The sequence below is a fragment of the Acartia tonsa genome, chromosome 4 (assembly GCF_053477335.1).
Source record: "Acartia tonsa isolate MP-2025a chromosome 4, ASM5347733v1, whole genome shotgun sequence".
NCBI classification, from domain to species: Eukaryota; Metazoa; Arthropoda; class Copepoda; order Calanoida; family Acartiidae; genus Acartia; species Acartia tonsa.
The window spans coordinates 35,907,459-35,934,100 of NC_137263.1; the positions used below are offsets into that span (position 1 = coordinate 35,907,459).

General features: G+C 31.6%; 1 protein-coding gene across 1 annotated transcript in view; it reads right to left on the minus strand.

Annotated features, from left to right (window-relative positions):
• LOC145315450 (fat-like cadherin-related tumor suppressor homolog) overlaps nt 1-26,642 on the minus strand; it is a 133,338-nt gene that overhangs the window by 56,445 nt on the left and 50,251 nt on the right. The window contains exon 5 of the mRNA XM_080155433.1: nt 19,342-19,893. Coding sequence (XP_080011559.1) covers nt 19,342-19,893 — 552 coding nt within the window. The remainder of the gene's footprint in view (nt 1-19,341; nt 19,894-26,642) is intronic.

Consider the following 26,642-nt stretch of genomic DNA (forward strand, 5'->3'; position numbering starts at 1 on the left):
TTGAACTATATGATATTTTTTAAAATAATTGTTTGCTTTTATCAAGTACTAATGATTTTGCCCATTGAACATAACGCTATGGTATATTTAAACCGTCCCTGAAAAGTACAGCACAGCCTAATCTCAACTGCTTAAGACATTTTTATAAAGGTAAAATGATAAAAATTACTTATTATTTTTCCATCAATGCAATGGATGTAGAAAATTGTGAATATTATGACAATTTAGCTTCTTAGCATGGAAGTCATTTATTGATCAGTTTGTTCTTCCACTAGGAGGGTAAAGCAATGAAGGGGGAATCGTTATTTATCATTTAATCTGGCGTGTGATTCAAGTAATAATAAATCCATTCTTCCATCAGACTTTATTGAAAAATCTGATGGTTTTTCTATAAAAACTTCAGACCAGACACGATCAATAATCTAATATTGATAGGAATGCCCTAATTGTTTTAAACCTTGCATGGATTTGGGTTTAAAATAGTTTGACGACATTCATAAGTCGCGAAGCACAAATTAAATCATGATAGAAACACAGTTATTGAAAGCAGAGAGAAAGTAGACAATGGGCTGTTAATTAAACTAGTCCCTAAAGTTTTATAATAACGTTATCTTATTCGTTGGCTTAGCAACTTTGGGGGCTTCAGTGAATTTTGATTGGTTGCATCATTACGTTGAGTGTTCAAGCGTTTCTACCATTAAATTTAATCTAAATTTGCTACTTAAAATATTACTATTTCTGCTATGTCAGGTGCGTAACAATATAATTTTAAAATTTAATAATAATAAAGAATATTTAAGCGTATGTATATCAATCATGTAGTACTCAATATATCATTTATAATGTAGAAATATTAATAATTCATAAAAAAAAAATATCATAACTAAAGGAATAAGAAAGTTATTGTAATGTTTTAACGTTCCCGGACGACGCACAGACAAACCTACGTTTTATATACCCGTATTATATAGTAGCTGCATTATTCTAATAAATATAGAAAGTCTAGATGAACCGTTCTTTCCTTGTACCAATGATAACACAGTGTCATGGAATTGGAATTGAATCATATACGACTGAATATAAACAAATATCTACTTCTGATATATATTTCTTTTTATATTGGACAGTTTATTGTGAGTGATTAACCATGTAGGTTAATAAATCTATGTAATTAAAATATAGTTTTGAGCTAAAATGGTAATCTATAAACAAAACGTCGCAGCAGATTCTCAAGACTACAGTTTCTACACAGTTCACACACACACACACAAACATAGCAGATCTATTATACTAATCAAACTTTAGCATTCAATAAATATTTACTAAATACTTACTTTTCCCCTACCCCTGTACACTAGAATGTTACTAGATAATGAATATTTAATAATTTTCCAAGTTTAATATTAGTACTTTGACACTACCTATTATAAACATAATTACAGTATTTTAACTTAATAAATATGATTACGTCCAGTGGTAGCGTAGCTTTAATAGTTGGTGATTTACCACAAAGTACCTGTCAAGCACTTATGCCTAACCCCAGTACGACCTAAACAACGTTACTTGTTCCCTTCACGACTTCCCAGTACCCAATATATTCTCACCTAATCTGCTATAAAGTATGAAACAAACAAATGGCCCTCCTCCCCCCCTTACTTAATTAAATTTAAAAAAATAAGTAGGGGTGGTTTCAGTGCTCAACAGACACTTTCAGGGACTTCACTTAACATTTTCGTATTTCAAATACCGGTAATCTGTATTATAGTAATAATATTAATGTTCTAACTGATCTTTTACAGACGTAGGGACGGATAGACGATCGGATATACCCTAATCATAGAATAGCTACAATAGTTATAATTACAATATGAACTTTTAATAATACTATATTAAACAAACATTAAGTAAAATTAACCAAAATATTTTTTATACTAACGGCTTCGTCCTTATGAATTTCTTCTAGAGGGATACATTGTTTTTTTTAAAAGCATAAAATCACTAAAAGACGTCCAAAGGCTCAAAGGCTTTGAATTTTGTACAACATTTTTATATATTAAATTTCAAACTAAAGAGAAGCTTCACAGCTAAACATAAACATAACCATCAGCTTAGAAATCGTGCGCCTTATCCAATAAAATAAGATTAAAACATAAATTTTACTAATAGTATCAGAGATAAAAATGTAGATAGCCATATTATTTAAATGATATGATTATTATGCCTTCATTTCATTCAATTTCCTAGTAAAATGTAATTGTCAAGAATATATCTCCCCCTCCTCACCCTCTCACCAAATAATCTTTTACGCTTTTGTTATTGAATGGTCATTACCCCTTTCAATACGCAGGTCAAACAGTTTTGGTAGGGAGGATGTTGTTAAGGGAAAAAAATAGTAGGAGCTTCAAGGGAATGAAAAATATATTTTAGTGTGTGTGTGGACGGGAGGGGGGGGGGGGGGGGGTGCGGTAGGGTGGATGAAATTAGACAAATTAACCAAAAAAGATGTTGTATAAATATTTAGGTGGGCTATATCAATGTAAATAATAAGCTATTATGATACAACAATAAATATACCTACGCCCTTTAATCAGGGAGGAATATATTAATGGAAGATTTTTCAACCAAATTATTGTTTGGTTTCAATTTGAATACTGTATTAGTCAAAAACAAAGAAAAACTATTTTTCTTCATATAAAATAACCATTCCTTGAATTAAATCTTATTTACCAAAAGATTATTTACTCTAAGTTAAGTAATTAGATAATAGATTAAATTACGCTTTACATTTCCAATTTTGGAACTATCTTATTGAAATGATCTATTTTTGAATAACAAACAAGACATATTGAGTCCAATGGTAGTTAAACTTTTTAAAGGGAAAGTAAGTATGGGGGAGGTTAAGATAAGTGATGGGAAAATAAAGAAAAGTAGACTTTCCGAATAAAAAATGGCCTACCCTCGGGGCCAGTGAAACTGGAATTGATCCTATACTATTACTATCCGCGGAAAACTGTGTATAATACTATGCGATTCATAATCAATACAATATTTTTTATGAAATTTCAAAGCCATTCTGGTAAAAATTTCGACATCACGAAATTTCTACAACAAAAATTACTCTAATAATGACATAAGTGGGTTAATTTAATATTACAAAATCCCTTTTCATTTTATAGACAGCATTCTGCGGATATACATTCTTTTTTTATTTTATTTCAAAAATTGGGTGGGGGGCTATTAGTGCTTTATGATTTTTTTGTCCTTAGGCGATAAATTGATGGTATAAATCTCCAATGATGATAAACAAATTTGGAATTTAAATATTGGTCAAGAAGTTTAAACACTGCAGGTTTGAACCAACCAATCGTTGTTTTATAAATGTACCCCAAGTTTTAAAGCCAACAAAGAAGAGAACGTGATCATCATAAATCTTTGAGTACTATTGCAATTTACATGCAGTCTAATGTCCCCTCCCCCCTAACTTTCTCACGCATCAACATAAAGCTTTTGTTCAAATTTTTAAAAACTTTTAACCCTAATTATTATTTATATAAGGTAAATAAATAGTTTTAATTAGTTTTCTACATTTATTTATTTATTATTGTCTCTAGTTTGATTACACTTAGTCATATTCCCCTGCTTTAGGAAAAATAGATATTTTAAGTTAGATGACTATTTTTTTTCAAGGCATAAATATGTATAATTCTAATTTATGTAGGTTATGAAGTCTTAACTAAAAATCATCAAAACAAAAAAATGAGACCTTTTAGTGGCCATTGGAAAGATCAAAAATGTATTAACACATTTAGTCCTCTATTCTATTATATCTATTGTTATAAATAATAAGCTTCATAAAGTGGTTTCAATTATCCAGTAAAATAAAACGTTTCCTTCAACGATTTAAGGTCAAATGAAAATTTTTGGTGTTTTAGTAAAACGGTTTAAATAAATAGTACAAAGCAAATCTTTTTTTAAAAATTGCAAAAATAGATTATGCTAATAATTTTGTGTTATTTTATATCTTTATAAAGAAAAGCAAAAAGGGTATCAAAATAATTATCAAATATGTAAAACTTTGTAATTTTATGCATTTAGGACCTACATAAAAAAGAGAGTATGGAAACACACAAAATATGAAATGACTTCAAGACACAACATACATAATTACGACAAAAAAGTTTTCGCTGTTTTGTTTGTAAAGAAATAATAATTTTCTTATGTCCGGCGGCTAGTTTATAATAAAAAACTTGAAAACAATGAAAATAAAAACAGTAGGAAATTTAAGAAAATCAACAGTAAAACAATTAATTTCTTCTTTTTTAATTGTTTAATATTTTGATAAAAAAAACTTTTGTTAGCATCTTAATTTGGTAAAATCAAAAGTTCATTTTATTTTAATTCTATAGGTAGTATACTGTACAGTTTTTTTGTTTGTTCCTTGGTATCTCATGAATTTAGAGAATTTAGAGCCCCTATATTTTAAGAGAAGCTTTCATTGCAATTTAATGATTTATTTTTTTATTTTTGAGTATTTACCAAATCTATAAGTCTTATTCCTTACCTGAAAAAAAGAAAGAAAATCAATTAATTAAATATTTATCAAATGGTTTAAGTTGTCATTTCATTAAAATAAAAACATTAAATTGATATTTTTACATTAAAATAATACATCACTTTAATGAACCTCCCTTATATGAGTTTACCTAGCGACTACGCCCCTAGAGGTCTTTATTGGCACTTGGGGGAAAGGAGGGGGAGAGTTAAACCTCCCGTCAGTTAAGTTTCAAAATTGCATAAAAAATCCTTTTTGAATGCCATTTTTTTTCTACTGGCGTCTTGTTTTCAAAAGGTGAGGTACCCAAATCCTAATATTTATAAACCGTCCATGAATCTATATTAGGCTTCACTGTAAAGAAGAAACAAATCGGTTAGCGAGAATCTTCGTTTCACACAGACAAACATGTCGTTTACTTTTAAAAAGATTAAATTTGAAAAATATAATATCTATAAATTTTAGTATCTAATGGACAAACTGACTAAAAGAAATTCCACAAAATTATAGAGAAGGTGCGCTGATGAAAAGAATTGCAAATTCCATGAATACATAAAAACTGAACAGATGCCAATGTCAAGCCAGAGGCCAGTAAGTATTTACAAATGGTTAGAAAAGTTGGCAGATTTGTTGATAATATCTGCGAAAAGTCATGTACCTTACTTTGATATAGAAATATATACACAAAAAAAAACTCAAATGCCTATTCAACTTAGCTGATAAAATCGCAAAACAAACAGCCTGAAGTGCGGTTATAAGCAGCTACGCAAATAAATCTATTATTTCTAAACCTAATTTCCCGACCTTTGATAATGTACTCCTTGTTAAATATCTAGATGGTGAAAGGGGCCAAATATTTTTCTGTTAACATCTCATTTTAAAAATCAAATCACAATGACAATCGTTTAGACAATAATTTTGTAAATGATAATAATATCTTGGTCATGAAATAAACCGTATAAAAAGTAATAGGATGTCTTTCTGTCTGTGTGTAAAGAATTTAGCTAATAGCTGAACAATTATGGTAAAGATTCCTTTAGGTCCAGAAAAGGGTTATAACTATTTTTGGGAAGATTACCTCCACTCTTCAAAGAGAAATAAAATTGCACCAAGAAGAAGATAACGAGTCCGACTAGAAAAATAAATAGATTCTTTTTTCATTTGTCCATCATAGAGTTAATTTATTTAGACCAATGTGTCCATATTATACAGTTTTAAACCACTGTATAATTACAACCAATCAACTTTATATTTTCAAAAATAGGATTATTTTATTCCAATGTGTGTTAAAAATAATTTCAATAAAAGACAATCTGAAATTTGTCAATATTTGATATTTCAAACCAATGTTGATATTGAATTTTGTCCAGATTTGAATGATTTTACCCCACTGTGTGATAACAACCAATTCTGTTACAAGCCAAATTTTATACAAAGCAGATGTGTCAAAAAGTTTTCGCTAAAAGCAACAGATATTCAATTTAGTTAAAGATCTTAAAGTATCTTCAACTAAGAACTCGATAACAATTGAACAGATTGGAATTGCTGGTGAGCTTGGTATTGATCAGGTTTTTGGCTATTTGGTGTCAGCTAGGTGTGGGAAGAATCTTTATTGGGTCAAACTGTATGATATAATTCTTTTTCAAGGTATGATTTGTATACTGTGATTCTAAGTTAATAACCCATGTTATTTTTACATATTCAAAAATATTTTTTTGGGGGGATGGCGGGGGGTGTTCAGTTTCAGATCTATCAATCGTCTTAATAGCTTTTTTATAATTCTAAGCGGATTTGCATGGACACCCGTGTCAAAAATAAAAATGTTGAATTTTATAACTTGGTTAGCAAACGACTCAAAACTTCATTTCAAACAAATTAGTTTCGGTTTTTTATAGATCGGATAAAAAACAAGGATGAATAAGTTAGATTGTAGTTGGACTCATGCAATGTATCTGATAAATTAAACGTACAAAAAATGGGCATTTGAATGATTTATCCCAAAGATAGTTAAGTAATATACCTAAATATAAAGTCATAGGTATTATTTCACAACCCTTCCTTACCCTTTTTCAGTCTCTCAAGAAATACACCCCCCTGGTAAAACCCTGTGCCCGCCACTGCTTTAGTTAAAGAGTAGATGAGCAACTTAAAAACAATAAATATATAAATATGATTGTCTTACAAGATTAGTACCGTATTAATCATATTAAATATATTTATATTAAACGTTTTTTTTTTATCAGGCATCTTAAGGAGTAAGACAATTGAATATTGATGTACATCCCAAATGATGATTAACAAATTAACCCTTCTGTAGATTAAAATATTAGTTGAAAAATATTTAACATTGATAGTTTGAACCAATCAATCAAGATTTATTAAAAGTACCCAAAGTTATAAGCCAGCGAATGATAGAGCGAGATTATAGAACTTTTAGTATCATAATAATTTCTAGTCCTATGTCCCCTCCCTCCATGATATTTCTACATATTTATCCTATCCTGAGAAAAATTTTTCAATGCTAATTAAGATCTCCTAAATGTCTGGTTTTATCACAAGGGATGGGGAGGGTATTAATTCTGAAGAAAATGCCTAATTTTTTAAATTCTAAGATTAAAAAAAAAGATGGATGTATATTGTATACCTACCTAATAACTTTTAAAAACTCAATATATTCATATAAAATCATAAATAACATATTTATATATTTTTTCTGTGATTAATCACCCTTTACTTAAAATACCATAATAATTAATCAAAAAAGGTTAAGAAAAACCGTTTAAGTTGAAGCCTTAATGTCAGAAATTCATGGATAGGTCAATCAAAGATAAATTGATCTTCCCAGTGAGAGGATACATGGATTTGAAAATATAGAGAAGGACGTTCATGTAGATAGAATAAAAGCTTGCAAAATGTAAACGCGTCTCCTTAGAAGGCAAAGGGTTCGAGCCCCGGCCCAAACCTATCATTGCAATATTGCTATGTCATGCAGGTGACAATAATGTTTAATTATGGGCAAGCTCTGGTCTTTTAAATGATTTCCAGAAAAAGGTTGTGGGATCAAAGGGTTGTTTTTCTGTTCAGTGTTGGGTTTCATTAAATCAAACGATGGTAAAAACAATGGGGTTAAGATTTAATTCCAGCCCATGTACCTAGCCTTGTACCCATTCCCTACAAAGAAAAATTAATGATATTAATGAATATCAGATTAAGAAAACTTATTTAATCTATCACGAAACAAAAAAAAACTTTAATCTTTTGAGAAGCCCAGTTACTCTTTAATTATTGTCTGTCGTACGTTTGAGTACCCCTAAAATGGCATAAAACCTTCTCATGAGCTAACCAAAGCTAACCTGAAAATTATAGAACAGTTTGTTCAACCGTTTAAGAGATCTTATCTTCTCTGTCTTATGGAAAGTTAAATATTTATACGGCACCTGCTTTACTATGCCAAATATCGATGGGCGCATAAAGAATTTACTTTTTTGTGGGACAAGTCAATAGATGACAAATTGATGTACACCCAAAATTACGAGGAAAATTACTCTCTCTGTTAATAACCAGTACGACAACATCTATAAAAGCGAAGCTATGAAACGGTAGGACAAAAGGGCATAAACACTTCGATGGTGAATAATCAGAATATAAATGTATCAGAGTCGAAGCAAAATTGTAAGTAAATTGGTTGAAAAATTGCTTGATGCAGGATAATGTTTAAGGACATACTTACATTTTTAGGACTTGATTATAAAGTTGCTTCGCTTATAATTTTGTCCCAGAAATCAGTTTATCAAAAATCAGATCAAACGGATAATTAGATCATAAAAAATTTGTTGTTAAATAAGTGAAAAAAATCAACATGTTGAAAATGGACGTACGGACATTCTGGTAACAATTATAGAGTTGCTACGCTTTCTTAATTGTACCTAACTACTACATGGATCACCATACAAAATTTAAAGCCAATAGTACAATTTTAACGTGCCTAAATTAACGAAAAAAGCTATCTGTTACGGACGGACGGACCGACTCTAATTATATAAAGCTTTGCTTTAAAAATATCTGTGGAAAATGAGCTATTTCGCCTCTTCTATACCTCTTTTTAGTTTTTGTTATTAAGTATATTTTATTTTTATATTTTAAGCATATTTTAGGCTATATTATATTTTTGGTAAAGATTACTTGTGGTTATCTAAATATCATTCATGTCTGTATGTCTACCATTGAGGCCGATCAGAGAGACAAGGGGTGTTTCAAAATAGTTAAATATATACAAATATCTATAATTTTACTTTAAGTAACAGATCTTTAGTAAAGATGTATATTGTATATACAGATAACTACCTCCCTCCCTTTTCCAATGACCTTTTTCGTCTGCTAGCATATTATTTTCTGCTACTTGGCTGTGATAATATTCCCGAAACCATTGGTTGATTTTCAAAGACCCAATTGAGAGTCGACACAAGGTCATTGGGATGGGAAGTTACAGTTATTTAACCCCTTCCCCCTCTAGTGTTTTACTCTAATCTTTAAGTAATAGTGCTCTTTCGATAAAGTACCTATTATTTTTTTACAACATAAATATAAACAAAACGAGGCAAAATAGGTATTATCTAGGTATTTATTTTGCCATTATTGATTTTTGTAATTTTGTATGACCACTTTTTTGATTGTCTGTGTGTGTAAAAATACAATACATGAACATTTTTTCCAACACATACAATACATATTACATGGGGGGGATAAGGGATATTTCATCTTTAAAAATCTATTTTACGTCATATTTTAACAAGTCAATATATCATAACTAGTGGTAAAACGATTTGTTATACCATTTTATTGTATAATAGTTGATGAATGAAAAAATAATGATAAAGTAGGCGTCTAATAGTTTTTCTTTAAATACATTATCCCTTGTCCTTGCATGCATGTACATATGGATAATGGTATTTTTCCGGGAAAAGGAGTGGAGGGAGGGAGGCTGGGCTTAAAGGGGGGAAGCAGACAATATTTTTTTTTATTTAAAAGGGGTATACAACCTCCTTTTCCTAACGCCCTCTTGGAAAAAAATAAGTGGGCTTTTTTGTTTAAAGAAAAATACTAAATTATTGAGATTCTAAAAACCAATTTTCAGATTGAGTATTTACCTACTTTTTCTTTTTGTTTGTCTTTTCCAATTCTTCAAAAAAATCAATTAATATTATTACAACCAGAAAGGGTTAGGAAGATGTCTAATACTAAAGGCAGAATTAAACATTTTGAAAAAGAAGATTGTTCTCCAATTTCCTATTCTCCTACTCCCTGAACTAAATACTTGATATATTATGCCTATATCCTTGGTTTTTGGAAGAACAATAATAGACAAACACATAACATAATGTATTGACAAAAAAAACTTTCATGCTTTCCCGAAAAAGTGCCTAGAATCACTGAAACCCCCACCCCTTATTTTTGGAAATAAATTGAAAATTAAAAGGGGAGGGGAGTTTCTCCTCGTGTCCAGTAACCAATTCAGCCAAACCTAGTCTGACCTTAAAACACCAACAAAAAACTGCCTGCTCCCCATTTTTAAAAAATTCTAGTTTAATGTTTTTTTTTATATTTTTATCTTAAAGACTAATTTTAATAATATTGATTATTAGCATTTAAAATTCTAATTTGTTTATTATTTTTAAATCTGAAAGATGGGAGGTGGGGGGAGGGTGCTTTAGGGCGAGTTAAGAAGCTTTAGGGGTGTAAATTTATGTTCCACCCTTAAAGCAAGAAAAAAAATTCTCATTTCTAGTTATAATTAAGGGGGGGGGGGAAAGTTTGTACACTTATAGGAAATAAAAATTCAGTACCAAAGTTTGGGAGGGTCGTATGGGCTTGTTTTTAAAGTTATCAACCTAATTCTTTTTGTAGGCTCTCTTATATGACTTGATATACACGGAAAACTTTGAAAATTGAATTTTGGGACTTTCCCTCTAGGGGCTAGTGGGGCAAAAGACCCCCCGAAACACTAAAATTTTAAGTTATGAGCTTATTTTTAAAGATATCGAGCTAATTTTTTAAATGGAACCTTTTATTACATAGATGAGTTAATAGCCACCCCATATTTCATTTTTGCACTTTACTTCTAGGGGCTTTTGGAGTAAAACAACCCCCCCCAAATACAAAATTTATAAGTTTTGAGCTTACATGCCCCTAGAGGTAAGGTGCAAAAATGAAATATGGGATGGCTAATCAACTCATTTATGCAATAAAAGCTTCCATTTAAAAAATCAGCTCGATATCTTTAAAAATAAGCTCATAACTTAAAATTTTAGTGTTTTGGGGGGTCTTTTGCACCACTAGCCCCTAGAGGGAAAGTCCCAAAATTCAATTTTCAAAGTTTTCCGTGTATATCAAGTCATATAAGAGAGCCTACAAAAAGAATTAGGTTGATAACTTTAAAAACAAGCCCATACGACCCTCCCAAACTTTGGTACTGAATTTTTATTTCCTATAAGTGTACAAACTTCCCACCCCCTTATTTTTCAAATAAAAAAGATCAAAGCCTGCCCTAAAAGAACTAACGTGAAGTTATACTGAAAAAAACCCTGTTTGCTAGATCACAAGGAACATAATTTATGACCTAATGCTCTTGACTAACTAATAGTTTTGGTTGTTATATATTAACACTTGAAGAAGCCTTATTTACTTAATCCCAGAAATTACCGCGAATAAATCATAAGTAAGTTGGTTTAAAAATGATAAGTAATTTTTAAAAAAAAGATAAGTATTAATATCTAGAATAAAAACTAGAAACCCACACTAATTCATCAAATAGGTTTAATATCTTCTTCAGTCACAATAAATTCTCCCTAGGTAAAATTTAAGCCAATTTAATAAACCCTTTATTCTTAAAAATTATCTAGTTATCTGACATTTTTTATATAAATAGATATATCATTACTTGGATCTTACACCAGATTTTCATGGTCTCTAATAAAGTGAAACTTGAAGTGGGCTAAAATAACGTTTCCCCCTTTCCATCCCCATTACCCCATCCCTTCCTACTGGACGAATGAACTGACCAATAAATGGGGTCAATATTAGCGAGCTGAATAAGCGACATTTTTTCCATTGTCATAATATTCACGTATATTCTACATCCATTTTTATATTACAGAATTTAATCAAAGTAGTGCCCTAGACATAATATTTTTGCTTCTGCTCCAAGTGATAGGTCAATGGCAAATAAATAAATGTTCTCCCAATTAAAAAATTACAAACTCTTGACCCCTTGAAAAACATACATCTGTAAATACAGGCATACATACAGAAGATTATATATAATCCCTTATATTGGGGTAGGGAAAGCAAATTATACTAGGGTAGGTATAAAAAATACCATTATATAAAAAAACACTTAAATAACCGGTCGGGCAATTGACAGAATTTCTATTAAAATTATATTAAATAATGATACTTATTATAAAATATGTTAATTATTTTATGTTAAATGAAGAATTTACGAATATTTAATTATGAACAAGGATGGAGAAAGGTAAAGAAAACAGTAAATGTCAGACCGAGATTTTACATAAAAAAAAATATATATATTTTCAATCTTCTCTATTTAACCATCATCGTTTTCCTAAAAAATACCAAAACTTGTTTTCTTCTTTATTTAAAAATCTTCTAAAATCATATTATCTGAAATTATTCTTCCCGAAAGTAAGAGTCTTAGTAAATAAATTTTTCAAATTTAAAGAGGAGTGGTGGTTGGAGGTTCTTGGTGCATGGTACACTAGCAATTTATTTTATAGAAAATTCTACCCCATCCAACTTGAAAAAAAACATATGTAAAAATAAATGTTTGGCTTCTGAACAGACTTGTCATGAATTTTAAATTAATCTTCACTAATTACAACATGCTAATAACAAGTAATTTATAATATTCATAGAATTTCTTTTCATTCAAAAACATACAATTTCAAAATACAAAAAAGTCCTAGTTTATGAACATCCCCAATTATGATAAACAAAATTACCCTTTCTGTGGATTTAAATTATTTGTGAAAAAGTTTTGAAAACACCTATTAAAACTAACCAATCAAGATTTTTAAAAAGTCCCCAAAATTTTTTCATTTAACTTTAGGTTCTAGTCCAATATCCCCTGCCTCCCTGACTTTTGGCAGGTATTGCCAATAAATTACTAAATAGCATATTCTTGTGACAACTGGTTGGGTAGGTTAACCCTCCTTAACGATATGGCCCTGGAAAAAATAGCGACCACAAATAGCTGAGTGGGTGAGGCTTGGGGTGAAGCCGCAGTTTTGTATAAAATACTGAGAAAAAGACGCATCCGTAGTTGAAGACTAAATCTCCTAAATCCACTTGTCAAGTTAAACAAGGCAGAAAAACTTTACAATATTATAAATGTCTGTACACCCCTCCCCCCCTTCCCATCTATTTGAAGAACAATTTTGTAAGTAATAGGACGTATGTCAGTATGTATGCTACTTTGTTCGGTATGATCCTTTAATTAAGGAGAAAAAACTTCACAATATAATAGATGTCTGTTTCTCTCTTTACTTCCCCTCTTGTTGAAGAACAATTTTGTAAGTAAAGGGATGTCTATCTTGATTTTAGGAAAGTTTTATTTAAATCAAATTGGTAAGTTTTCAGCTATTTTCCCTAAAATTTAAGGTTATCTTAGATGCTAGAAGCGCAGCCGCTAGTACAGGCACTGGGTTCAAAATAATTTTTGTGGATATTGAAACAAAATCTGACCTTTGCCTATGAATCCTGAATCCTATTTGAAATATTTAAAGATCACATTTTGATATTTGTCTTCTATATTATTTATGAACAAACAATATAAAATACATTCTTATGAAGGATAAAGTAAAAATAGTTTTTAAGGTAGATGATTTTTTTCTAGATGTCATTTCTCTTGGAAGGGTGGTGTTTCCCTCCCCCAAAATAGTAAAAAACATTTTCCGAACCTAAATAAAGCTTCACTGTTATGGGGAACCATATCGGTTCAGTGGTTATCGAGATCTTGAGGTACACACACAAACACAGAAAAAAAACAACATATTGATTTTATATAAAGATAATATTAGATTCTTATTGCTGCACTACTTGTTGAAAAAATTCTGCTTGTTGATATTAAAACTAAAAGCTAATCGGCGCCGACAATAAATATTTTACACAAATTCCATAGTTTTTATTGGGAAGGCTGAATTTTGTACAACTAGGACGTTTTATCATTCTTAGTGGCGTAGCTAACCTATCATGGAGGGGCGGGACATTGGAAGGTAAATTATTCTAGCACTTAAAGTTTTATAAACACGTTCTCTCATTCGTTGGTTAAAAACTTTTGATACTTATTATTAATCATAAAATTAGTCCAAACTCTTCCATAAAAGTTTTATTCTAATGAAGGGGCAATTTTGTCTATCAAAAGGGGACTATCCACGAACAAGAGCAAGTGATTCTAAGCACCTTCCAGCATTGATCCTTGGCATTTTTTTAGTGAATATACTAGGTTCATGTTTATTATTTGGTTTATCGACTAAAAAGTTAGGTTTCACCATGGTTTTATATGAAAAAACTTTGAAATGTTAAGCATAGTTTGGTGCAAATTCCTCAAATGTTTTGATGAGTTCAAACTGTTGTTTAAAAGCTTTGACACAAAAGTATATCATTTTGATTAAAAATGTATGTTTAGAAAAATGGTTGGTAGCTTGTAATAATTTAAACAGTTTAATTAATGTACTTTTGCAATTTACAGCATTTAATGCTTTTATTTTATTTTGTTCTTTGAACTCAACAAAGCAGTAGATGTTATTGTATCCTAAAATGCTTTACATTTTAAAGTTTTTTTCATATAAAACCATGGTGAAGCATAACTTTTTAGTCGATAAACCAAATATTTAACATAAACCTATTATATTCACTAAAAAAAATACTACGGATCAATGTTGGAAGGTGCTTAAAATCACTTGCTCATGTTCGTGGATAGTCCTCTTTGAGATATATCTTGAGGCCCCTGAAGTTTAATTTATCTCTAAAAAGCCTTTATTTACGTCTTGTATAAGATGATTAACGCCAGATGACAAACATACACACAAAGATTTAGAATGGTCAGCCACGCTTCTCAATGAAAATAAAGTTGTTTATATCAGAAAATATTCTGAGTCAGGAAATATTCAGGGAATGATAGGACAAGGAAATTACAGATAGTTATGAGAACTTAATTTATCCTCCAATGGTCTATCCTAGTATCCCAGGGATATATTGCTACTAAATTGTAGTTTAAGCTGCGCCCTTAGCATCTAAGACATTCTTGGCTAAAGAGCAGCCCATTTGATATTTCTCTATTATGGGTTAGATTGCCCTATTAGATACCAAGTTATAGCTTCACTTAAAAGCAAATGTTTAAAAACCGTTTCTAAGATATTGAAAGATATAACTTTCAGCAAAAGATTTAAACCAAAATTAGCTAAATGGAGGTTTTAACTCATTCTGATTACTACTTTAAATTGCCTAAAAGCTTCCCTTAAAAACTTGGTCTAGACAAAACAGACAGAAACATACACAGACAAACATCCTACTTGTTTTTATATTAAGAATACAGACAATTATAATATTAGGTTCCATTTAATAGTCAATAATTATGACATAACACTGTCATAAAATTATTGAATTTCTGATAATCACAGGGAGGGAGGGGATATTAGACTGTAAATTATACTGGCACCCAAAGTATGAAGTATGTTTTTTAATTAATCAGCTTAAAACTTTTGGTACTCATAGTAAATCTTTAAACTAGACGTGTAAAATTATTAACCAAATATTTTAAACTAAAGAGGTGAATTTTGTTTATCACCATTGGGGATGTACATTGATTTATCATATCCCTTACAATTCGTAAATATTCAAAGACTATAAAAAAAACAAGGATAATTTTGTCCAGCGATGAAAAGCTGCCAATATTTCAAATCTTAAAAAGAATAGTAGAATAAAATACAGCAGAGTATAGACTGCTTAGATATAAATTGCGTAATAGGCAAATGGACGGAAGAACATACATACCCTTAACACATAGTAGCTACGTTACTACAAAGGCTTTGGATATATGCTGTGCGTCTTTTTGTTATTCAAGACCTCTATAACAGCGCAGCCACTAGACCTGTATATGAAATAGACAAAAATAAGTAGATAATAACTATAATAGGTATAAAAACCATTGTAACTATTATTTGTCAATAATTTTGTCTAGGTATACTTTTTATATTTTCAAAACATTTATCCTATTATATAAAGTAGTAAGCGTTTTTTGTCTGTCCCGAAGGATCTCGCTAACCGCTGAACCGATATTGTTCTCCTTTACAGAGAAGCTTCTTATAGGTCCTGGGATGGTTTAAAACTATTTTTCGAGAGGGTGTCTTAACCCCCCTCTCCCCAAACAAATAATTTTTATAACTCTTTGGAAACACAAATTTAAAATAGGACGAGGTCAACTTTTCCTTCTCCTACCAGTGCAGTGCCCCTAGAGGCTTCTAGGGGCGTAGCCGCTAGTAAGTATAAAATCTATTAAAAACTTGCATTGATCAATATAATTACCACAAGAGCCAAATCTAAAAATGAATATATTACACAAGATTTTTTTATTCTCTAATAAAGTGAAACACGCAGCGGGCTAAATCAACCATTTTCCCCTTCCACACCCTTTACCCCATCCTAAAACCCCTCATCCATGTTAGCAAGCAAAGGTGACGAAAATTTTTTGCCTGTCACGTATATTTTAAATCCATTAAGCTAAAATCTATTTTTAGTTATTGAGACAAAATGACTTCAATGAAAAGAAAAAATGCAACAGGACAAAAATTTTATTTTAAAATCTTTGCCCAAAAATGCAAGATCAACGGATTTTAGCATTTTTTCGCTTTAAGTTTTATCATGATTTTTTTATGGTAGAATTAGATACTTTTCACAGATAAAAATTTTTTTTGTTCTGTTCCAATTATTTTTGCAGCCGGACCTAGGGTGTGCTTCTAATAAAGCACAAATACATATTATGGCTTCTATTAAATGAAATCAATTTTTAGGAAAAAAAATAACATATTCTGATTTTAGTAGATTGAAAATTTGCTTTGATGGGAGAATAATTTATCTGCAGTTGTCCTCTCCTTCCCCATTAAAGTAACAACAAAACTGAATGGTATTCAAAACCCCCCCAAAAATATGGAAATATGTAATTTAAGGTAAAAAATTTAGAAGAAGTGTAAAAACTCTCCAAAAGCGCCCGAATTCTGTGCATAAAAAATGCAAATACATAAAAGATTTTTTATTAGGTAGTTTTACGTACAGGCATTTGAGAAGCCATGAGGAGGAGAGGTAGCCAGAATGACTTAAAGTTTGATCCTTAAAAAAGTTTTTGTAACGAAGCTGTTCTTCTAGTGGTTGTCTATTGGTACATACAAGCATTTGAGAAGCCATGAGGAGGAAAGGTAGCCAGAATTACTTACGAGTTTGATCCTTAAGAGAAGTTAAAATTTTTGTAGCGAATCTATTCTTCTATTTTAAACGGTGGTCTGTTGGCTGTACTATCTTGTAATAAGAAGGCCAAACCCCTTTCTCAACCAGCTGCTTTACAATAGACGTTCCCCTTTTTTATACTATGCTAAATATAATCTATTTTTATAACATGAAAGCATTGTTATAGACATAAATGGTTTGGGTCGATTATTTGTCATTGATTAAAAAAACTTTAAATGATATCAGAATGATTTCAATTCCTAATTAGGCTGATATTTACGTACACATTAGGCCTAAAATTACTTATCACTAGTCTACTTGAAACCTATATACCTTCACAATGCGACAATTTATTTATTGCGACATATTCAATAATAATGCAGTTTTAAAAACTACACCAATGCTTTATATCAAAACATTATGAGATAAATCAGTAATAAAAAAATGTAGCTTGAATTTTAATTTTCTAAGTGCATATCTTTTTTAAAGATTGAGCTAAGGCATTGACACCGAAATGCTGCAAATAAAATAAAATAAAATACTGCATCAAGGAGAAACGGTAGCAAAGTGTTCTTACAGAATTGTAGCTTTAAGCTATTTTAGCCGTTTTAGTTAGATTTAAACAAAAAAGTAAAAACTAATATAACAATATACGGAATCTTTTAGGTTTTATACAGAAATATAGTTAAAAACCTAGCCAGGACCTTTACAAAGAGTTCCTAAACTAAATCGTCGATAGATTAGGTACTAAAAACATTATTATTTTAGGTTACCTCTTAATCATTATTGCCCTTAATATCTAAGTGTAAGATTCTGCCTTAGTTAGCTTTGGATGACAGTAAGCGCTCTAAACAATGTAACTTTTATATATATTTATAACAACAAACCTTTTTTCCTATTATATATCCTTTTTTGCCATGCTTATTACTTTAGTAACTAGATAAGGATTTTATTACTAAGCCTCACAAGATAATGTAATTAATTTTGACAGTTTTGTGGGAAATCTATTTAAGGTTTGGATTTCATGAGCAAGAGACCGGACAGTAAAAATTTGGGATTATGAGAAATGGAATATGCTTAAAAAAAAAAACTTTATAGAATACTATTTAGGCACAAAAGTACCTAGCAATATAATTCAAAATATACCATAATGTTATAATATGGCCGAATAAAAAATGGTGTAAATATGTATAGTTTGTTCAAAGATATTAAGTTTTGAAAAAAAACTGAATGTCTGTCTACCTTTCTGCTGTCTTTATGTACGGAGGAGTTTTGTATTGGTAGGTTTTAGGCTATTTCAAGTGGGAAGGGTTAATTTTTCTTTCATATATCTATAGAGATTTACTTAAGTTACAAAATTTACAAATGGTTCCTTTGACTTAAAACCAAACAACCATAGTTTTTAATCCTTATACTAAAGTAACAGGATGTCTGTGTGTCTGTCTGTGTGTCTGTGTGTACCGAAGGATCTCGCTAACCGCTGAACCGATCGGGTTCTCCTTAACAGGGTAGCTTCTCATAAGTCCCGGGAAGGTTTATAACTATTTTGGGGGAGGGTACCACCACCCTCCCAAGAGAAATGACAAAAAAATCGAAATTTTAAAAAAATTAGGGGAGACTTCAACGTCAAATAAAGAGGTATCGTAATAAAAATTAACTTTAACAAACAAAAACATTTAAAGTGCCACTAGAGGCCTCTAGGGGCGTAGCCGCTAGTAATAAAATATACTTCTATTTTAGTCAACTTATTTTTATCTTTTTCCTTGGATAAAAATGCTTCGTTTGGCCCCGAAAAAAAGTGCATAAAATTTTGATATCAATATCTTAAGATGGACTCGAGAAGAAGAAAGTTGCTGCATATTTGCACAAAAGGGATAAGACAATGGATGATAAGTTGATGTATATCCCCAATGTTGATTATAAAAATTATCCCCATTTTAAAGAGTTAAATTGATGCTAGAAAAGTTTGGAAACAACTAATCAAAATTCAATAAAAGTACTAAAATCTTTGAGCCAAGTAAAACTTTGGACACTTGTGTAATTTACATTCCAATGTCTCCTCTCTCCCAGAATTAAATCATGTAATATTTGTGGCAATTAAGAGCGAAGATTATTGTAAAATTAGGGTCTGACGTCACACAAAGTAGTATGCACCCCTTCCACCTAGGGTCTATACATTAGAAGAGAAATACCCTTACACCTTAAAAATACTAAAAAGGGTTTTTGTAATGTTTCCATAAGTTCTGTAAAAATTATCTAAATGAAAACCTTACCTTAAAAACAACGCTACCGATCGGTGCAGTCTCATTCAGAAAGATAGATTTTGGCAGCCGGCTAAATTTCGGCGCATGGATATTCTGATAGAGCACTGGATCCGGCCCGGCGTCCTCGGCCGAGTACCGGTTGTTGCGCTCGGCCAGCGCTAGCAGCCGCGTCAACTGGTGGGCGATATCGGTGCTCTGACAAGTAAAATCCGCCATTTTCTTATTATTACCGTTAGTATTATAACGGCTACCGCCGCCGCTGTATGGATTGTTATCACTATCGAGAAAATTTAACTGAATCGGCATCACGTCGGCAAAATGCTGGCCGTCGGTGGCCGTCACATTTAACACTTTACGCTTAACCGGCAACAGGGCAAGGTCGCACTTGGACCGAATGACGCCAGTAGTCTCGTCCAGGTGAAAGCAGTCGTCGGCATTGCCTGCCACAACCCGGTAGCTGATCATGTTGTTGGCGTCGAAGTCGATTGCGGACAGGGTAATGATTTCGCCGCCCAGCGGCAGCGACCGCGAGATTTGGCCGATACATCCCTCACGTTCAAACTGAAATAAGATTAAAAAGTTAAACAACTGCAAGGTCTAACACCCAGCCCCCAACAAAAAGCGTAATATCTCTAGCTCTAAAAATTAACAGATATAAAATTTATTTCATTTTAAGTTTATTTTACAAAAATAACAATTTTCTTTTTGTTTATGCATAAAAATTTACGAAAACATAAAAAAAATAAGTGGAAAAGTAGTAAATATGATAATTTGTTTTGCGGCGACTTTAAGTGTTTAGGTTAAAATAATATTTTTATAATACACAGACAAACAAACATACACACACATATACCCACACACATACACTAACACACACACACTTAGACAAGTACAGAAAATATGGATTTTGTACAAAAAGCAAACACTTGTTTGGAGATTTAATTTCTATTAATATGTTCTTTAATTAAGGGAATAAGTATTTTGTGCATTTTATAGAGAAATTAAAAAGATTTGATTTGTTACTTAAAAAATCCTAAGAAACTATCCCAAAAAGCCTACAATTTTCAGGGAAGCATGGTTTCGATAATTTTGCTAGGGGGATTTTTATAAGGGGGAAAACAGCACCCCTTATAGTAAAAAATTGGCGTGCCTTCACAATGATAATAAACAAAATTAATCCTTCAGTAAAATAAAATCATTAATTTAGACACTGATGGTTTGAACCACCCAATTAATCCCCTCCCTCCCTGATAATTTCCAACTGTAGCCACTCTTAACAAGCAAGCAAACAATTTTTCTCACAAGACCAGGGGTACAGGAATACATAAATGAAAGATAAATTACTCTTTCCCCCAAAAATTGAATACATATCTTGTCATAGGTTAGAGATAGCTTGGGATATGATGTAGGAAGATTGGGGAAATAACAATTTATTCTCCATTAACGCATCCCTGTGGACAAAACTAATAAAAAACAGCTCAAAACAAAGTTTACCCAATGAGACAGAGACAAACGTTTATTTATTTATTTTTTCTTCAAAAACTTGGCGGCTTAATATCTTATTTTTAACAGAAACTTCAACCCCCAATTAAAAAAAAACACATTTAATTATTATTTTTGGTTAGATTATCTACGGTTCAGAAAAAAATAAGCAGGGAAAATCTCATTTTAACTTTTTAAAAATTTGGGAACTTGCATTAAATTTTTATTTGTTGTTCCAAACTTTTAACAAATGATTTTAATCTACAGAAGGGTTAATTTTTATCCCTGAAAAATTTTACATCCTGAAAGTAGAGGCGGGGTTGGGGGCAAGGTATTTTGCTTGCAATTTGTGAGATTTTACTAAATTAGCAAATAAAAGGAAGGAAATACCTAATTTTTTGGCGACTAAAGAAAACATGAAACATCTTATTTTATTTGCTTGAGAATGTTGGGATGTCCCATTTGAACTAACATACAATCATGAATCTATTATGGATAATTGCTGTTAAAGTAAATTAAAGATATTCTTAGCTGTAAAATAAAAAAACTAAGGATCAGTCAAATATTTAAGCCAAATAGTCTAAATTGAAAAAAATGACAAGTTAATAAGAAAAATGTTAAAAATGCTTTGTACTCGACTTGTCCGTCTCTAATCCTAACAAGGATTAAGAAATACATAAAAGCTAAGCTCAGATTCAGACATAAGGACAAACGAATATTAACAAAAAAGAGAAAAAGCGCTTTTATCCTTGATCAAACAAAATATCATTTAAAAGTGAGAAAAATTACATATGATTATGCAATTTTTTTTTTAAATCTTTAAGAAAAACTAGCGGCTTCGCCCCTAGCCTCTAGGGGCTTTGCCCCAAGAGGTGATTAAAAAAATTAAGGCGAAATTCGTTAAAGGACCAAGGAAATCTTCTACAAAACCTAAAGAACCTAGGAAATCTTCTACAAAACCTAAAGAACCTAGGAAATCTTCTGCAAAACCTAAAGAACCTAGGAAATCTTCTACAAAACCTAAAAGAAATCTTCAGCAAAAAAAAAAAAAAAAAAAAAAAAAAATTGGGGGGGGATTTTTTTGTTTTTGGGGGGGTTGGGGGTGTCCCACCCCCAAAGAAAATAGCTTAAAACCACCACAGGACCAATAGAAATATACCCTGAAGAGTAGAATCCAATCGGTTCAGTGGTTACCGAGATCTTAAGGGACAGACAGACAGACAGACGGACAGACGGACAGACGGACAGACATCAAGCTACTTTGTATTATAGATATGAACTTACAATTTGAGAGGTAATTATAGATATTCGACCTTTAAAACTTTATTTCTAATCGTCCTTGGAATCACCATATCAAAAATTAATTTAATTAGACAATTATATACCACAAACATTTGAATTTACAAGAGCCAAAATTCGGAGTGGGGACAAAACACCTAATTTAAAAATGCCTAACTAAAAATGCCTAACTAAAAACACCTAAGTTTAAAAATACCTAATGTTAAAAACACCTACGTTAAAAACACCTAATTTAAAAACACCTAATTTATAAATGCCTAATCTAAAAACGCCTAACTAAAAATGCCTAACTAAAAATACCTAATTTTAAAAATGTCTAATTTTAAAAATGCCTAATTTAAAAATACCTAATTTGAAACTACCTAAACGCCTAATTTAGAAATGCCTAATTCTAAAATATCAAATATTTTCACTAAAATACCTAAAATTTTAATAACATTAATCCAATTGGCTGATTGTTATTGCTAAAGGATCTTGCTAGTCGATAAACCAATATGGTTCATTTTTACATAGACGTCCAAGTGGGGGGGGGGGGTAAAGTGGGGATTACCCCCCCGCCAAACGAATTTGGGGGTGTCGTAGGCACCCCCAAATTTTTACCCCCCCCCCCCCCATTTAAAATTTACCCCAACCATTTAGGAGGGGGTATTTACCCCACACAATCAATTTTGGGGGGGTAAATACCCCCCCCCCCAAAATAAAAAATCTCTAACAAAAAAACTGTTTGTGCGCTTCACGCGCATTTTTAATACTAAATATTTAATAAAATTTAAATTACCCCCCCCCAGAAATTTTACCCCGGGGGTAAATTTTTGGGGGGTGGGTAAACAAAATTTACCCCTGCCAACAGATTTCAGGGGGGGTAATTACCCCCCCCCCCCAAGCTAATTTTACCCCCCCCGGTAAAAATTTTGGGGGGGGGGGGTAAAAAAAAATTGCACCACGCTTTGCACGCCATTTTACCCCCCCCCCAAAAATGAATTACCCCCCCCTCCTTAAAAAAATGTTATGCCCCCCCAAAAAAACAGCTTGGGCGCCCAGGCATTTTTACAATGAAGCTTCCCATATGTCATGGGAAGGTTTTTGGGAGTTTACCAACATCTTCCAATGAGAAATCACCCTTTGAAAAAATCCCCCCCTTCCCTCCGTTTTTTAATATTTCTTCAATCTTTCTTTATCAATTACTAGAAAAAAAATGGGGGATGATTAACTATCACCCTCCAAGAAAAAAAAGGGATGCTACGGCTACTTAGGTTAGGGAAGAAACCAAAAAAAATTAAAATTCATTTGTTTCCTTGTCCTTCAACCTTTGAAATTCTGGAGGGGGGGGGGTCATGAACCCTCAATCCCCCCCCTCCCCCCAAAGACTTAATTGAATATTGAATTCCCCTCCGCACTGCAATCGCCCCTAGAGGCCTCTAGGGGGCGTAGCCGCCGGTTTAATATACTTAACAACAGTTTTAAGATATACTTAAAATTAGGTTTTTTTAGATTAGGTATTTTAAAATTAGGTATTTTTAAACTTAGGTATTTATAGTTAGGTGTTTATAAAATTAGGCATTTTTAAAATTAGTGTTTTGTCACATTAGGCATTTTTAAAATTAGGTATTTTTAAATTAGACATTTTTAAATTAGGTATTTATAAATTAGGTGTTTTGTCACATTAGACATTTATAAAATTAGGCATTTTTAAATTAGGTATTTTTAAATTAGGTGTTTTGTCCCCACTCCCAAAATTCTGGTTATGATAATGTAGCATACACTTTCATGATTATGCCTCATTGTTACAGGAATCCTTATGCATGATTAAAGCACTCAGTGAATTTATCAAATATGAAAGGATTCATGATCAGAGCTATCATAGAGTAGCTCAAATACTAAAAATGTTAAAGATTCATTTCTGCAAAAAGTGTTAGGATAAGACAATAGACATACTACGAATAGATAGATACAATCAGATACAAAATATTCTCAAACACGAACGGACTTTATGATGCATTTTTCATGTAATTTCGTATTTTACCAGGACTTTTTGGACTTTTCAAAGCATTTGATGTATATATGAGAAAAGAAAATAAAGAAAATGGGAAAAAGGGGTTCTAAATAAGTTAAGTTGAGTCTCTATCTTGTAATAATTCTATTGTTAAATCTCAGTGTCAGTTAAAAGAACATTTTCTAACGTTTTAAGTAGCAACAAAACTATATAAGGACGTGCTACAAAAAAAATAAATATCAATTTCTTTTTAATAGTAAATAGACCATCTAGCTTAGCGATAAGATTGTTGTAGGTATGCGTGTTTTATTTGATAAGCTGATGTTTTTTTGGATTAAATTTGTGTATAAAAAAATAAAGTTAAAATTCTTAAAAGTTTTGATTATGTGCTTACATTTGCAAACTGTTATGTTCACTGTACAATTCTGTCGCTTTTTTGTGTCGTAAAAATATAATTTCAACAGCCATTCTAGTATTTTTCATAGAACAAAGGATTATGAAGTAGAATAAAAAATGTGTTAATTTGTAGCACAACCCTCTAGAGCTGTAGGATTAACGTAACAAGTTGTATTTGTTTCAGGAATAAAGGAATATCCTATAATATAAATAAATTTGTTTTGCTAGTGCTTAAGTTTCAATAACTTTTAAACCAATTGAGCTTCCAGGAAGGTTTCATGCTATTTTTTTAGATTTATATAATGATATTAAAATTAGTAAAATAATAAGACTATTACTTTAGATAATAAGTAATTAAAGTGCTTAATATATGAAATTAACTATCTTATTACTCATCCCTTGTACGCTTTGCTGTCCAAAGTAAAAAGCATTCAAGTCTACTCTTGCGTTGAAATATGCTCCACATTTGAATATATGGATCATGTTCAATATACGAAGGAGGATGTCAGGGGCGTCCAAGCTTTTTATTTTGGGGGGGGTAAAATTTTTTAAAGGGGGGGGTAATTCGGTTTTTGGGGGGGGGTAAAATGGCGCGCGAAGCGCGCCGCAAATTTTTTTTACCCCCCCCAAAATTTTTACCCCGGGGGTAAATTGGCTTGGGGGGGGTAATTACCCCCCCTGAAATCTGTTGGCAGGGGTAAAATTTGTTTACCCCCCCCCAAAATTTACCCCCGGGGTACAATTTTTTGGGGGGGTAATTTAAATGTTATCAAAAATTTAGTATTAAAAATGCGCGCGAAGCGCGCAAAAAATTTTTTTGTTAGAGATTTTCTATTTTGGGGGGGTATTTACCCCCCCAAAATTGTTTGGGGAGGGGTAAATAACCCCTCCTTAATGGTTGGGGGTGCCTACGGCACCCCCAGGGTAGGGGTAAATTTTAAATGGGGGGGGGGGGGTTTCGGCCCATTACCCCCCCCCCCTTGGACGCCTATGGAGGATGTATTGTTGAAGGCCAATCGTTAAAAAATATCTTGCTCCTAGCCTGAGATATTACTGAAATCTATAATTTTTAAGGTTTTTTTTCATGTTAGGAGTGAGACACTTTGAAATGGTCTTTGATTCCTGATTCTACTGCTAAAGACTTTTATGAAAGCACCAGAAAACCATAATTCTGATGAATATTTGACCCCATTCTCAAAATAGAATTTTTATACAAACCGCACAATATATGCTTCTCAACTATTTGAATTTTTAAAAAGTAGGGGGGAGGTTGGGGGAAATACCCTACTAAAGAATGACCATTTTTGTATTTCCACCTTGATCCGACTCTTTTTAAATTAGGGAATTAATTACTTTTTACAAGGCAAAAACGCATGAAAAGGACAAGACTTAACTTACCAAGGAATAAAATGAAACGAAGTAGCGTAGCAATAAAACATTATGTAAATATAAGTATATGGGAGTATTATACAGTAAAATAAGTGAAATACTTTTTTTTTTAAATAACTATCCTCAAACATAATTAACAGGATGTATTTGCAGGATTGAGCTAACTGCTGGACTGATATGGTTCTCCGTTATCGCATAAAAATCGCTCTAGAAAAAGAGTTCACCATCCCACAAAATTTTTTAAACACTTTTTTCATTAAATCAAAATTGAACAAGGATTGACTTCTAGAGGCTTCTGGGGGCTTAAGAAAACAGAAGGAAGAACGGATATTCCATAGTTATAGAGTAGTTACGAAAAATACACAAACACGCCGAAATACTTTAGCGAAATCTTTCTCTATCTAATACAAAGCTAGATGAGCAACATTTTCTATTATTTGATTTTCTTAAAATTAATTACAAAACATTAATGGCCATAAATAAGTATTAAATGCAAAGATAAAGAAAGATTAACAACTAATGTTTTAGGCAGAGAAATCAAGGATAGGTAAATAGACGAGAAATAAATCTTCCCCCAAATGTATGCCAGCTACAATAAGACAGAATCATAGGTAGATCTTCTGGGATATGATTTTAGACATTAAAATTATGTTTACCCCCAATTATGATCTACAAGTTTAACATTTATGCAGGTAAATATTATTAATTTGTTAGTGAAAATTTAAAGTACAAGTTTGTACAACCCAACTAA